The 14219-nt window shown below is 43.0% G+C and overlaps 1 protein-coding gene across 1 annotated transcript; it reads right to left on the bottom strand.

Moving 5' to 3' along the window:
• Positions 1 to 465: 465 nt before the first annotated feature.
• On the bottom strand, positions 466 to 13792 carry LOC306822535 (protein-glutamine gamma-glutamyltransferase 5-like). Its single transcript, XM_079341637.1, has 15 exons — positions 13715 to 13792; positions 10962 to 11123; positions 10441 to 10695; positions 10249 to 10367; positions 10044 to 10172; positions 9300 to 9477; positions 8570 to 8705; positions 6895 to 7004; positions 5551 to 5666; positions 5269 to 5395; positions 4898 to 5166; positions 2117 to 2291; positions 1806 to 1969; positions 1327 to 1460; positions 466 to 1139 (listed from the first exon to the last, which is right to left on the bottom strand). Exons 1-15 carry the CDS (start codon positions 13734 to 13736, stop codon positions 992 to 994), a joined length of 2244 nt encoding a protein of 747 aa, XP_079197763.1. The 5' UTR covers positions 13737 to 13792; the 3' UTR covers positions 466 to 991.
• Between the last annotated feature and the right edge of the window lie 427 nt (positions 13793 to 14219).

Below are 14219 nucleotides of genomic sequence, written 5' to 3'. Positions count from 1 at the left end.
GAGGTGCAGAATACAATTACTCCAGTTTCGGGTCCGTTACCGCAAGGGTTGCATGAATTTGGTTCCGGATGCTATCTCCAAAGCTGCACAACCTACGAGGAATATGGTGATGATGGCATGCATGGCTACAAAATCTGCCACCAACCTTCCTGTTACGCTTGCTGAAATTGGTCAGGCCCAAGAGCTTGATGATCAATTGTCATAAATACATATTATTCTGGGTCAGAACACCTCAGGATTCTGGGTCAGAACAACCTCAGGATTATATTGTATCTCTGTATTTGGTTGGAAATCAGTGATATAAAGAAAACAAGACACAAATTGAACACGGCTTTTCACAAACATTTTATTCGTGCACCCGTTTAACAAATCCAACAAAAAGATGCAAATTACCAAAAGTCATGCTGCAAGCTGTAATGGCTGTTATTCCTTTTTTTTTTTTTTTTTTGAGCAACAAGGGGTCACTTTAAAACCGGCTCAGCAGGACTGACAAGTTAGTCAGTCAGATAATAGAGAAGCAGAAACGAGCTTGTGTGGAGAATAAACACAGCTTTTATTGTTGCGGGGAAACTGGTGCAGTCTCAACTTGATCCTAAAAATGACTCCCTCACAGAGAAAGGTGTGTGTGTGTGTGTGTGTGTGTGTGTCTAATCGCTTTATCAGGTTCATCTACATACTTTTGAATGTCGACCTTTAACCTTCAGACATGATTTGGCACCTGAGGAGTCCTCTTCACTGATCAGTGGAGAGATGTCAGTGGGGCTACGACACAAGGAGCGCACCAGAGCTAATGGCATTTTAGCTTTCGAACCCAACTCCCCACGTGTTGAGCAACTCCCTCCCCCAACGTCGTTTGTCAATTGTATTGCGTATTTATAGTCTGAAGGTGAGTAAAATTCAAGTTTTCATTCATACATTCAAGGTTTTCCTGGACTATTATTTCTTTCCCCTGCTCTTTAATTTTTAAAAGGAATTTGTATCATCCGAGGATTTAGGGTTTGACAGTGACGGTGCACCGGCCTTTGATGTCTCTGAAGTAGGAGCAGTCCAAGTCCACGGTCAGGGTCCTCTCTCCGACCTTGTAGGGGACGATGGTGAACTTGTGGCGTAGCTGTTGGTTTGGTTTAATGTCTTTGAGTCTGAGGGTAAAAGAAGAGAAAACAGGTGACGTCTCATGTGTAGGTGAATGTCCCAATACCTAAACTATAGCTGGTGATTGAACCACAAAACCCATCTGGTATAGAAGTCCCTGGAACCAGAAGTCAATTGTTATTTTTATGTTTAGTGTCTTCAACTATTTATATTAGTGCACGCAGATACACTCACTTGAATTCTTTCTCTCCTTTCAAGAGGCCGGTTCCAGAGATGGTCACGGTGCAGTCCTTCAGCACCTCGTTCAAAGGGTTCAGAAAAGTGATTTCTGCTTTTGTGGAAGTTTTCAGTTTGACTTCACCAGGAACCTAAAACACAAACAAATGTATTTGATTGTTTAAATAAACTCAGTAAAGCAGTTTTGGGTATGATGGAGACATTCATCTCTAAAGAACAGAGAAGGACATCAGCTACGTCTGAAACTCAAATGTTTTGTTTACGGTGTCTAAACGGACTACGGGAGGTGGAGCCTTCATTCTTGGCTGCCTCAAGTATGGACCATCTCATAGTTATTGCTGTTGTGCTAATGTTAATGTTACATGTATCAGTCTATTGTCATATTTAGCTGTTAAATAATGTGAGAGACAGCTGGACAAAGGTCGATGACAGAAAGATGATAGATGAAGAAAAAAAGAAAGATGTTCTCTACTAACGGTGACGGTGACTGGAGGGTTAATCAGCACGACGTCGACCTCACCCAGGTAGGGGTGATCTGGCTTCTCTATGTCTCTAACCAGGGCTGAGATCTTCATACTGTCACACAGCAACATGGGCTTACAGTAGACAGAGAAGGGGACCACGATCGGGATGATCAGATCTTCAGGAGGGAATAGAATTTCAGATGAAAAGACCAAAATCCACAAAACAAACCATACAGTATATGTTGTACTTTACTGGCTTTTGTTAACAGTTTGAGATATCTGTCTGATCAAAATCTCTGTCCTATCCACGGAAGAAACCTCACCTTTCCCTGGCAGCAGCATCTTTTCCATCTTCCCACTTTGGATGTCTCCAGATAGGTGTCCGTTGTAGTTCATGGCTTGAACGCCGATGTTGATGATCAGCGGCCTGTCAGCAGTATTTTCACTGCTCAGCACCAACTTCCAGTTCACGTCCTGACCGTTTATCGGCTTTGAAACCTGAAGGAAGAGAGATTTGTGGCACAGAAGGTTTTATATGGGTAACGTATTCCACTACACCCATTCATTATGAAGCCGAACTGTAAAGAACCTTTTCTTATAAACCAAAGCATGTCAGGGAAACTTTAGTTTCTCAGTTCTCAGACAATTTTGGATGATTTAAGATCCTCACCAGTAAAAGCATGGGTCTACAAATGACATACCCCGGTCTGAATCCAGACCAACATGCCGTCCTCTCTGGACCCAGACATTTTTGAAACGCACTTCTATATTAACAGTGCAGCTTTTGCTGCTTTTATGGTAGCATGCTTTTTTTGCCTTTACCCATCTCATACTACTCAGCCAATCAGATCTTTTTCTCGGACCAGGCATTGCGAGTAAACATGGTGAGTGTGTTGAGTTTGTGATAGTGGTGTCCTGGTTCATTTTTTGTCCTGCCTGATTCACTCGAAACGGATCGCATGTCATGGTTTGGAATTTTGTGTTTGTTTCTAGCCCTTGTTATCAGTGCATATTTGTTGTCTTGTGACCTTTCACACATCTGACCTAATTAGAAGCAGCCTGCCACTTCACCTGTGTCTCCTGCAAGCTGCCAATTTCTCACATGATCTTGCATGATCAGTGTTTGTTCATCAGATTCAGAACATCTTATCCGGGGCCAAGTCGCGGTGGCAGCAGTCTAAACAGAGACGCCCAGACTTCCCTTGATCAATCTAAGCTCCTGTCTTTTGTATTGAAGCAAATGTACAACTTTTAACTTAGCGATGTCAAACAGACGCCCGGCATCCTTAAATGAAAACCTTAAAGCTAATTCTCAGCAAGCTGCTTTAACACCCTCTTTCAACAGACCTGTAGTTCTGGAATGAGCGCTGGTGTAATTTATTTGTTGTCATAAAGCGCACCCTAACATGGAATGATTCTTTGGTTAATGATGGCAGATTTTCGGCGCTGTGGTTTAAAAGCTGAAGGCGTCAACAGCGACACTTTCTCACAGTCTGCACTCGCTTCATCACAAACAGGTTAAGACAAGAGAATTGGATTGGATTCAATAAATGTGGTTCAGTGAACCAATTATTATAATAACATGCACCTCTTGAACGTTCACAGAAATGGTCATAATGTGTTGTATGTTGGAAAATCAAAAGTATTCAACGTTAACAGCTTCCTCTTTAGAAGGTCACGAGCTCCGGGTGTCGTAAGAAGAACCTGGACATCAAGGGTCGTGGAAAATTAGTTATTAGATTCATTTATTGAGCGTTGTTTTGTGGAAAATCAATCAAACTCATCTTCTATTTTTTAGCTAATAGTGGTCGCAATGTCATGTTTTTTTAATTGCTGGTTGAAGTTGGTACCCAGGAGTGTAAAAAGGCAGGTGAGGAATTAAGTGATAACAGGGGTAGATTTAGCTTTTACCTGGACGGTGTGTTTGCCGGCATTAAGTCAGACCTGTTCCCAGTCTGCGTTGGCCACCGGCAGGGCTGCCCTTTATCACCTTTCATAACTTTTATGGACAGAATTTCGAGGTGCAGCCTTGGCCCAGAGGGGATCCGGTTTGGGGAACACGGGATCTCGTCTCTGCTTATTGCGGATGATGTGGTCCTGTTAGCTCCATCAGACCTGGACCTCAAGCGCGCATTGGGACGGTTTGCAGCCAAGTGAGGTGAGGAACCTGGGATGAGGATCAGTACCTCTAAATTTGAGGCCATGGGTCTCGACTGGAAAAAGTTGGCTTGCCCTCTCCAGGTCAGTGGGGAGTCCTTGCCCTAGGTGGAGGAGTTTAAGTATCTCTGGGTCTTGTTCACGAGCGGGGGGAGGATTGAGCGTGACATCGACAGATGGATCGGTGCAGCGTACATAGCGTCCGCAGTCATGCGTTCATTGTATCAGACCGTCGTGGTGAAGAAGAAGCTAAGTCAAAAGGCGAGGCTCTCAATTTACCGGTCGATCGTCGTTCCTACCCTCACCTGTGGTCATGAGCTTTGGGTCATGACCGAAAGAACGAGATCCCGGATACAAGCGGTTGAAATGGTTTTCCTCCGTAGGGTGGCTGGGCGCACCCTTAGAGATAGGGGAGGAGCTCGGTCACCAGGGAGGAGCTCGGAGTAGAGCCGCTACGCCTCCACATCGAGAGGAGTCTGCTGAGGTGGCTCGGGCACCTGGTCTGGATGCCCCCCAGAACGCCTCCCTGGGGAGGTCTCGACTGACCTGGGAATGCCTCAGGGTCCCAATGAAACCCTGAAAGCATCACTCACCACGACCCAGGAGTTGGCAGCAGAGGGAGTCGACAGATAAAGACACCAGAAGCTGCTCCATTTAGCACTCGCCCTTCATCAGACATATGTTTATCTTTCTGTCTTTGGATATGTTTTCTGTCCAGCACCCAGTACTCAACTTTATGTGGATGTGCCTGCAGTTTGATATTTTAGCAGAGGGATACGTCCCATGAACTGAGACATATAAAGACCAGTAACTGCATGACTCACTCTTTACTGACAACCTTAACAATGCACCTTTGGTCATGGCCATCACACTGGTATCATCTATACTTTGTTTGGGTTGATCAGCATAAGTCACTAGCTCTAAATAGAAACATTGCTGTGACGTACCTTTTCAAATCGTATGGACACTTTTGGCGGTGGAGGGGTGACTTCAGGAGTTTCATCGCCTGTCTCCTCCGTGGACTCATTCCCTGTGGTGTTTGGCATCCTGTTCTCCTCCGTCTCCATCTCCATCTCCTCATTCCCCTCTGTCTCCTCATTGTCGTTCCTCTCCATCTCCTCTCTCTTGCGCTTCTTCTCCTCCTCTCTCTTCCAATTAAGGTATTTGAAATGGCTTAAGACGGCTTTTCTGAAGTGGGACCTTTCTGCTTTTGTTCCTGTAAGGAACAAAATTGAAACGATTGAAAAGATTCAATCATTGGTTCAGACCCAACATCCAGATTGAGCTCATGTGTGATGGTCTTTTATGGTGAACCCACCCTCTTCGGGTTTATAGGTGTCGGTGATGTCGACCCTTTCATGACTGCCCACAGCTTTCGTTGAGATATATTGACCCACGATGCTGGTGTCAGCCTCTATTTTCTCAAGTAAACCGTCCGGTGTGACCTGATTGGACGAACAAACAGACAAAATATTCAAAGAGAGACTTTTATTAAACAATCACAGAGTTGCCTTTTTTATTGATCCATGTCTGTTCTGTAACGGCTGCAGTATTGCTGAATGTTATTTGGATGGTGATCGCTCAGTCTGTGCTCACTGACCAGCCAATCGACAACATCAGCGTTGACCTCAGCGTAGACAAACGGAGTATCATATTTGATGTCTGTGCGTCCTTTCAGGATGGCTGCTTTTGGGGATGGACCGCAGCAGTAAATACCTAGAGGAGAGAGAGGGGGAGAGAGAGAGACTTAAATTCTGTCATGCATTATTCCACCTCAGTGTGGTTGGTCATTTTTGAAAACTAGCTTAATTATAAAAGTAGCATTCCCTCAGTGCTCCCTCTAAAGCCACGCCCCCTCATTTACATGCACAAGCAACTATCTTACTGCTCATAACAGTCAACGACAAACACAGAACTCTATCATCAGTGACGAGCTTTGAGTGTGGGCTTGTGTCTGCAGGGGGTCGAGAACAAGCAGGAAGACAGGAACGCTGTGATTGATTTATCAGATTGCTACCTCATGGCAGACATTGGTCCAAGTTTTTACAGGCTTACAAACTGATACAGATGATGGATTTTCTTTGTTCCTTTTTCGGACAACCTGAGTTATTAATTTCTGTCCGAACCTAAAGACAACTTCAACCAACATCTTAAAAAGTGGATCTGGAGCAAAATGACCAACCCTGCCTTTAAATAAAGGTTGATGATGATGAAGTACAAATCTTTTGAAATTGACAGTGAGACTTTTTGAGGCCAAAAGATGGAAAGAGAGAAAGAGCCAGGAGAAAGTGATCTCTAATCGACTCTCATGTCAGAATCTTAAAAAATGTACACCCAATGTTTGAGAAATATCCATAAACTTCAGGTGGAAGCCAGGTATTTACCTGTATATTACCTGTAGTTAACAGTATATTCAGGAAAGAACCACATTATTTGTAGAACAAGCCATTTCACGCCCTCTGCAGATTTAGCCTGGGATTACTCCAACATATGATTACCTCATGATCTCAAACTTGGCCAACGTTCAGGCCGGAAAAACCAGCATGTATGTAGTTTAAAAACTAGGTGCGCACAAAAAGGTCATTTTTAATTTGAGGTTTAATAACTAATAATTACACAGAAGATGTGAAGTTGTCTGACTCCACCTCAAAGTAATTATTACCCCATAGTGATTATTAATCAATCAGTGGATAGTAATCAGGTTATGTAAGTAATGAAGTTATCGTAAGACGAGTTTTACAAATAATACTCATCAACAAAGACTTCAAGGAGGTGACGATAATTTGGTGGGTCAATTGTATTTTTTAGTCTTTTAAAGTTGCTTTTATGATGTAGTTTATTTTCACTGGCTAAAATGTCTGAGTCCAAAAGAGTCCAGTATGTAAAATTAGGTCAAAAGGGTTTGGAGGAGAAGATTTAAGGAGTTGGATAACAGAGTCCATACCGTCGCTCATCTCCTGTGGTGTTGGATCCAGAACCTGCCAGCCATCGTATTTACCATTTTCTGACAAATCTGGGCGCCTCATCCACCCCTCTGTCCACACGTGGAAGTTCCTGAAACACAACACCGCATTCAGACTGTGGAACAGTTTAAAAGACTAAACAACACTGGAAGGTTTATCCTATGATACAGTGCAATCCTTCTGACGACACCTTAATCTGCTGTTAGTCCAACACTGTAAGTCACTGTTCCCATCAGGTTCTTGGTTTGGAAACAAGGTAGACACTGCCAAACTGAGGTTATTATTTACGACATCAACTCTCTGGGCAACAGACAAAGTTGCGATTTTTTTGGCATGATTAACTGAGTTTTGTCACAATGCAAGTTCAAGGTGGTTTGGAGCCATTTTTTTCCAGTGGCGAGCATGCATGGCATTTTGACAAGAGGAGCAACAGGTTTGCAAATGCTAAGTTGTGAGAAAACATGACAAGAAGATGCTTCCAGAATTTAGGCTAACAATAGGTGACTCCTTAAAAGGGCTGTTAGTGCAACCAAACTTTGAACAAGTTGAAGGTCAAATGGACATGAACTTGTTCAGGACATTTCTGGTCTTTTGACTAATCATAGTGTTTTTACACGACAGGTCACATCGACACATTCACACAGTGATGGTAAAGGTTGTTAAGTAAAATAACCATGCACATGAATAATGAAAATGTTACCTCAGTTTTAAATCAACTGGCACATTATCTGGTAGACGAGTTCAGTAGGAATCTCCCCCTGCTGGACATCAGATAAAATGCTGTCTTTGAAGCACCTCTCAGCTACCTACACATCTCATTCAGCCTCAAAATAACTTCCAGGCCATAAATACCACTCTTCACCACAACAGAAAACACTGTGACTCTTTATGACAACATGAAAGGCTTAAGGCGACTGCCACACCCAAACTCAACTGAACCTGATGATCCCACTGTCTTAGTTTGGCTCCTTACCAAACGTGAGCGTTATTTCTGTTTTGGTGGATGTATAATTAGCCAATACTGACACACCAACGGGATTCGACCTGGCAGACTGCTCTAGGTGTGTTCACTTTGTTTTATAAAGTCAATGAAGATATGACATTGGCAAATCCTGACACGAATGTGGGAATTTACACCATATCTTCATGCCAAACAGAAAAATCCAAGGGTGAGAAATTGTTGTATTCGTTGCATGACTGTAAACTGGGAAGGCTCCAAAGACCTCACACAGGTGAAAGGCTTCCTGTGTTCTGAGGTTGTCAAAAAAAATGATTTGTACATTTGACTAAAATGAAGATAGAATGGTAAATGGACTTGCCTAAGGACACCTGAGCGCTGTAGATCCAACCCCTGACCTTCTGGTTGAGAGAACAGTTTGTCTAATATTTAAAGTTCAGATCTTCAGTACAGCAGGAGGTCGTTTGTTCTGACTTGACTTCAGACCAATCACAAACAAGTACTATGGTCATACCCTTTCTGGTTTGTGAAATATATTTGCAGGAGTTGAAATATTTAGACAGTTGACCTTTATGGCCGCCCTTGCCTCAAAGTCAGATTAAAGTATTGCATAAAGAAAGAGAAAAACATTTAAAGCACCAACACAGGAAAGAAGAAATGTAGAAAGTATTGGATTAAATGTCTGTGTGTGTTCTCACCAAATACTGTCTTTGGTTTTTTTCTCCATGATTCCATTTTCAGAGTGGTATCGATCGATGGTGAGGTTGGCGTTGTTGTCGTGAGCTGACTGGAAGTTGGTGACCATGCGACAGGGGATTCCCAAAAACCGCATCACTGAGAAGCAGACAGAAGGATTTATCACAGAAGTAATAAAAGTGTTTTCCACCATTCTGCAGCTCTGATAGGCAACGATTAAAGCTAGGGTTGCTACAGACATGTGGCACCAGCTTTACTCCTCTTTCTATTTTAGGCCACTTCAAGTCTGACTTTTGTAAGAGCTTTGACAAAGACCATGAACTGTCTGAGTTAAAGTAAAGTCCCCCAGTTCATGAGGCGATCGCAAGATGCTCATTAGCCTAAAGGTGGCGCTGTGATAATCAAAATGAAGTTGTAGCAACACATCGAAAACAGCACGACCAAACTGTATTTGGAAGATTTGAATCCCTCAGTTTACCTGCATCTTTACCCGTATTGTCTGTAAATCAGGGTACACACTCTAAAATAACCAAAGTCTGCAAAGATCTGTTCATCTGCTGGTTCCAAAGCTGATCTTGACAGATGTTCCTGTGCTTTGAGCTGTGTTTAAAGTGATTTTACTTGTCTTGACATGAAGTGTGCTGAGATAACATTGGTTTGAACTTGGTGATATACAGATACATTGATAGATCGCTATAGATGTTATTCCAGGTGTGAGAAGTCAGATGTTACCTGAACACATCACTCCGGCAAACACCCAGCATTGCCCGTACTTGACTGGTTTGAAGTCATTTTCCATCCACTTTGTGAGGATCACATTACTACCGGTCCAGTGACCGGGGTTATACCCATCACCATAGAAACCACTCCAGTTTCCCTCCAACACACCGTGGTCATCCAAACTGTTGACCTGCAAGAAAACACACGGACAAGGAAGTCTGAACAGATCTGGGTTTTTTTGCATGTCAATATTTATTAGAGAAAAATAAAACTCAAAAAAACAGAAAATATCAGTACTTCTTCTGTCGAGAATCAAAAAACTGTTACAAATAATGTGTAAGATATGTACTTAATTGTTATGATTTGGGGTTTTGGTGTTGTCCATGTGTGTTTGTTGTTAGTTTTTTCCCTATCTGTCAGATCCTCCTGTGCTCTCTTGTTTCCCCTTGATGGAATTGGTTTCAGCTGCGCACCGAGGTGTGGCTCATCTCAACTGCTCATCACCTCCTGCTCTTAAACCGGCTCTCTACATGCAGCCGGCGCCAGATTATTGTCAACTCACCGTGGTATCGTGGGGTTGGGTTGTTGGATCGTCGCCAGGATTTTTGTCTGCACTGTTCACCACGGAGCTTGGACTCTCGCTCATTGTTATCACTAGTGTCACTACCCCTTGTTGTAATAAATTATTGTTATTGTTTATTTGGCTCTGTTCCCTGGTTGTGCATTTGGGAGCGATAGAAACAGAGTATGTCCTACCATGGCGCTGATCACACGGCCAACGTAGATAGGGTTACAGCGAGCTGAAACGTCATCAGCGGGGTCGTCCTTGTGTTTGTGGTTGAGGTCTAACAAACTCTGACAAATGTCCACCATGTTCTCCTCAAACTGAAGAGGACACAGGAGTTAAGTTAATCCAAGCAGGAAACAGGAAGTGTGTGTGTGAAATAGAGAGGGACAGTACCTGTCCGTAGTCCCAGTAGTCCTGAAACCAGTTTTCTACACTCCCATAGAATATTTCTCCATTTTCGTTCATCACGTACTCCTGTCTCAACTTTTCATCATCAAGAAACACCCAGTCCTCTGCGAAGAAGAGAGAGACATTGGATAAAGAGACGGACGGACGGACAGGTAGATCAGGTTTAGGAGGACGTACCTGGACACCAAGGGTTGAAGAGCACCGTCAGTGATGCCAGCATTATGTGCTCTGCTTTATGAAGCCCAACCATGCTGTACTTTCCTACAGGGGCGTCAGCTGGGGGGGTGACAGTCAGGGCCAGGACGCCCGTCTCTGGGGAGGATTCCTTATTCAGCTCAATCTTCCACACGGCCTTTGCTTCTGGTGAACGCTTCACCCCATCTGGGATGGAGAGGAAGCAAACTGTCCCCTGTTTCTCACTGCAATGTATCCCTGTGGACAGAGTCAGAGTGTCCACTAAATGTTCATTCATACCGGAACACAACGGAACAATCCTGGTAAATAGATGCCTTGGGATAGTTCTCGTTGTGAACTAACCACTGCACCCCCATGGAGTCAAGTTACGAACACTTCCTACACTGTAAAATCTGCCAAACAGATGCAAACCACTCAAATGTTTCATAATATTTCTTCATGTCGCATTGATCTTCCTTTAGGTCTAAAGATGATCAGATCAAAGATGTAAAAGAAGAACTAACCTGTGGATGTCGTGATGAAGAGCGGGTCCCTATCAGGTTGAAAAGGCTTCAACAGTTTGAGCGTCAGAGCGAACGACTGACCTCGCCTCACAATCAGCTGGTCCACCGAAATCTCGCTGGTGTGGTGTGCAGCGTTGTTGATGTCACAGTGGAGATCGATTTCTTTAAAAAATGTGAATAGAGACACATAAAATAAAAATATGTGAAAGTAAAATCCTTAAATGGGTCCCAAAAAAATGGCGGAGGTAGTTCCTACGAAAATTCGCCTATGGGATTTTTGTATTGAATTTCGGATCATTGCAGAAAATAAGCTCTGTGTCAAACACAGGTATCTTATGTGTAGCTATTTTGTTCAGCGGGATAATCTTTACAGTTAAACATCATTTATATGAAGTTTGAAGAGTTGATGCAGCCAAGAGAAGTAAAAAGCTAACGTTATGCTCTAGCGAACTACACCCACGGTTGGTTCATAATGACGTCACGACCGTTATGCTTCATCAGTCTAATCAGCGGATTTGACAAGACAGCAAAACGTTAGCTTAATAAGTTGTTTGTTAAACTAATATTTGCAAGAACACTGAAAAACATGACTAGAGATTGTAAGGAGGATTAGTGAGAGAGTTTCCGGCGTGATGACGTTTAATGTCTGCAACAACCACTGTAGTTTCAGTTAGCAACTCGTTAGCAACCGCCGTTTAAAGTTCGCGTAAAAACCTGAAAGGCAAACCACAAATTTTGGCGCACTACTCCTCCCACAGTGTTTGCACCACACAAAAGAAAGGTATCAAAACGACGAAGAGTGCGTTATTACTTTGTGGAAACCTCGGGCATACGGTGTGGACACAAATCGAGTTTAAGTGACAAAAAACTGGCAAAATTTGCCCCATTCAAAGCAGATGGCAGAAATTCAAATTCTAGAGTGTAACTGCCAAAAACTTCAGTTTGCAAACATATTTGTAAATCACCATCCTGAAGTCATTGTTGCTCGAATTTACAAACAAATTATATCAAATGAAAGCTCTGAGTGTCCTCTCACTCATAAAGCTAAAAATGAATAAATAAAATGTTTCAGTGTCCCAGGGGAGACATTTGTTTGACAGTCACGCACCACATACACACACATTGGACTCTCACTCTAACTGACGTCCAGAATTTCACAGTTTTCACTCATGTTTTAAAATTGCCACTGTGGTCCCAGTCTGAATGCTAGATAAAAATAAAATACATCAAAACGTGCGCCTGTTTGTGCTGTCGCTCACAGTCCAAACGGATCGGTGATACCATTTTTAGTTTTTAAGATATTTGAGGGATTGCGAGCAGTGGTAAGCCCATTCAAATACATTGATGGAATGTTCTGGCAGATGAAAGCTGAATGTCAACCAATCAGTGAGCAGCAGGTGTTCAGAGTTACAGTGATGACATCATCACTTCAGTGGGACAGATTTCTGTCTTAAGGCCGGTTCACACGGCAGGATTTTAAAATTGTCGGCCGATTTCCCAAACTTGAGAGAGCACACACACTGCGATAAATAATCGGAGGTTTTACAGTTTCGGTCGTACAGTGCGTCTTATAAGATTATCTTATGATGATCGGGGCGTCCTTAAGATTATCGGAAGGGGAGAATTGGGGCCAAAATCGGCGCAATTATCCTGCTGTGTGAACCAGGCTTTAGCTGACTACAGTTAAACAGTCTTACTGTGGTCTCACACTCAAACGCATACACAGACACACACATATCTATGCACACTGCAACCACCCTCACAATTTCTGCAGGAATTGTCAAGTTGAAGTTATTGTTGGTCTCTGTGGTATTTCAGTTGTTCCACTGAGGATGTGGACTGATTTGGTTAGATGTCCTAAAAAAGAGGCTGAGCATGTCAGAAGTCATCTGAGGTGTCCTGACAGAAACGAGGTCAGTGTGGTGGAAGTGGTTAAAATATGTAAACACTCAGCAGTGCGTGAAATGTCCTTGATGGATGAGTTACAAATTTGTTGTTAGGAAGTTGTGAAGAAGCATTTGTTTTATCAGGACAAGACCGGACAGGACTCTGTGTTAAACTTCACTTCATGTAACCCGACTCACAAGGCAGACGCAGAAGCACCGACATAAAGCAAAAAAACCAACACACCAATAAATTATATTTGTCCTCTTGTGAAAAGACTTTTTCAGTTGCACTTATCTCTACGGAGCATCTGACGTTCTCTGTTTAGTATTTCCTTCTCAGGGAGGGAAAGCAGAAATATCAATGTCCGTGTTTTTGTCTGTGTTCAGACATCATAGTTCTGACCAGTGCAATAGTTCTTGTGTCCTTCACAAGATATTAAGTTTTGATTTGATGCTCAGAGACGTTTTTGTCTGCAACATATATCCATCTTTAACTGGTGGCCTGCAAAGATCAAACATGGAGGCGTAATGCACAGATCTTTGGGGCGTTTCTAACCTGCAGCCTGTCAGACTGTTTCATTATGAAACATGCAGCAGTTTATGCTGACAGGAGTGCAACCCCTGTCCCGTGATAGACTTTTAAAGAGACTGGGGATGCAAATCATCTACGGATACAAACTTGGATGAAATCTACTTTGTATTTTACACATGAAGACATGCTCATCGCATGTGTCTCTGTTAGAGGAAAAAATACAATGATACAGAAACGTGTAATTCATGATTGGGGTTCCAGGGTCTGGAGCCGGTCTTCTTCTAAAGCCCCAAAAGTAAAGTTCAAAATAAAAATAAAAGCATTGTTGTACTCACCGGGTTCTTTATTCTCTGTCATCTTGGCAGATCTTTTCTTCTTCTCTCAGGTCAGCAGATGAACGCACGCTGGCAGACAGTCAGCAGCACTGTGACTGGTCAGCATGGGTTGAGTTTTAAAACATCTGCCAACAGGTAGCCCAGCCCAAACTCAATCAAATGAGTTTCAAACAAGTATGTCAACTTTTTATGTAAATCATTTCATCACAGCGACAAAGAGCAGCCTCCCTCCCCCAGGTCGTTTGCATATTGTGCATCTATTTTGGCACACACTCGGAGTGTTCTGGCACAGGTGAGGAGAGCTCAGGTGCTCCCTCAGCTCTAATGATATCAGTGCAGTCAGGAGGTCACGACAGGATGAATCTGATACTAGCTCCAATTAACCTTTCAGAACTAAACTCGATTATTTCTGCATATAAACCGTCAACCTGTCTTTTAGATCCAATCCCAACCAAGCTGTTTAAGGAAGTCTTTCCCTTCGTTAGCAGCTCCATACTAGATATGA

The sequence above is a fragment of the Symphodus melops genome (assembly GCF_947650265.1).
Source record: "Symphodus melops genome assembly, chromosome: 4".
NCBI lineage: Eukaryota > Metazoa > Chordata > Actinopteri > Labriformes > Labridae > Symphodus > Symphodus melops.
Note: the sequence above shows the minus strand (reverse complement) of the source record. Positions and strands in the feature narration are given on the sequence as shown.

Excerpts from the sequence above, each read along its gene's own strand:
- LOC306822535 (XM_079341637.1), bottom strand. The coding sequence starts at position 13,736 with ATGACAGAGAATAAAGAACCCG. Across the intron at positions 7,005-8,569 it reads AAAACCAAAGACAGTATTTG|GAACTTCCACGTGTGGACAG; the intron begins GTGAGAACACAC and ends GTTGTGTTTCAG. Across the intron at positions 5,667-6,894 it reads ACCACAGGAGATGAGCGACG|GTATTTACTGCTGCGGTCCA; the intron begins GTATGGACTCTG and ends TCTCTCCTCTAG.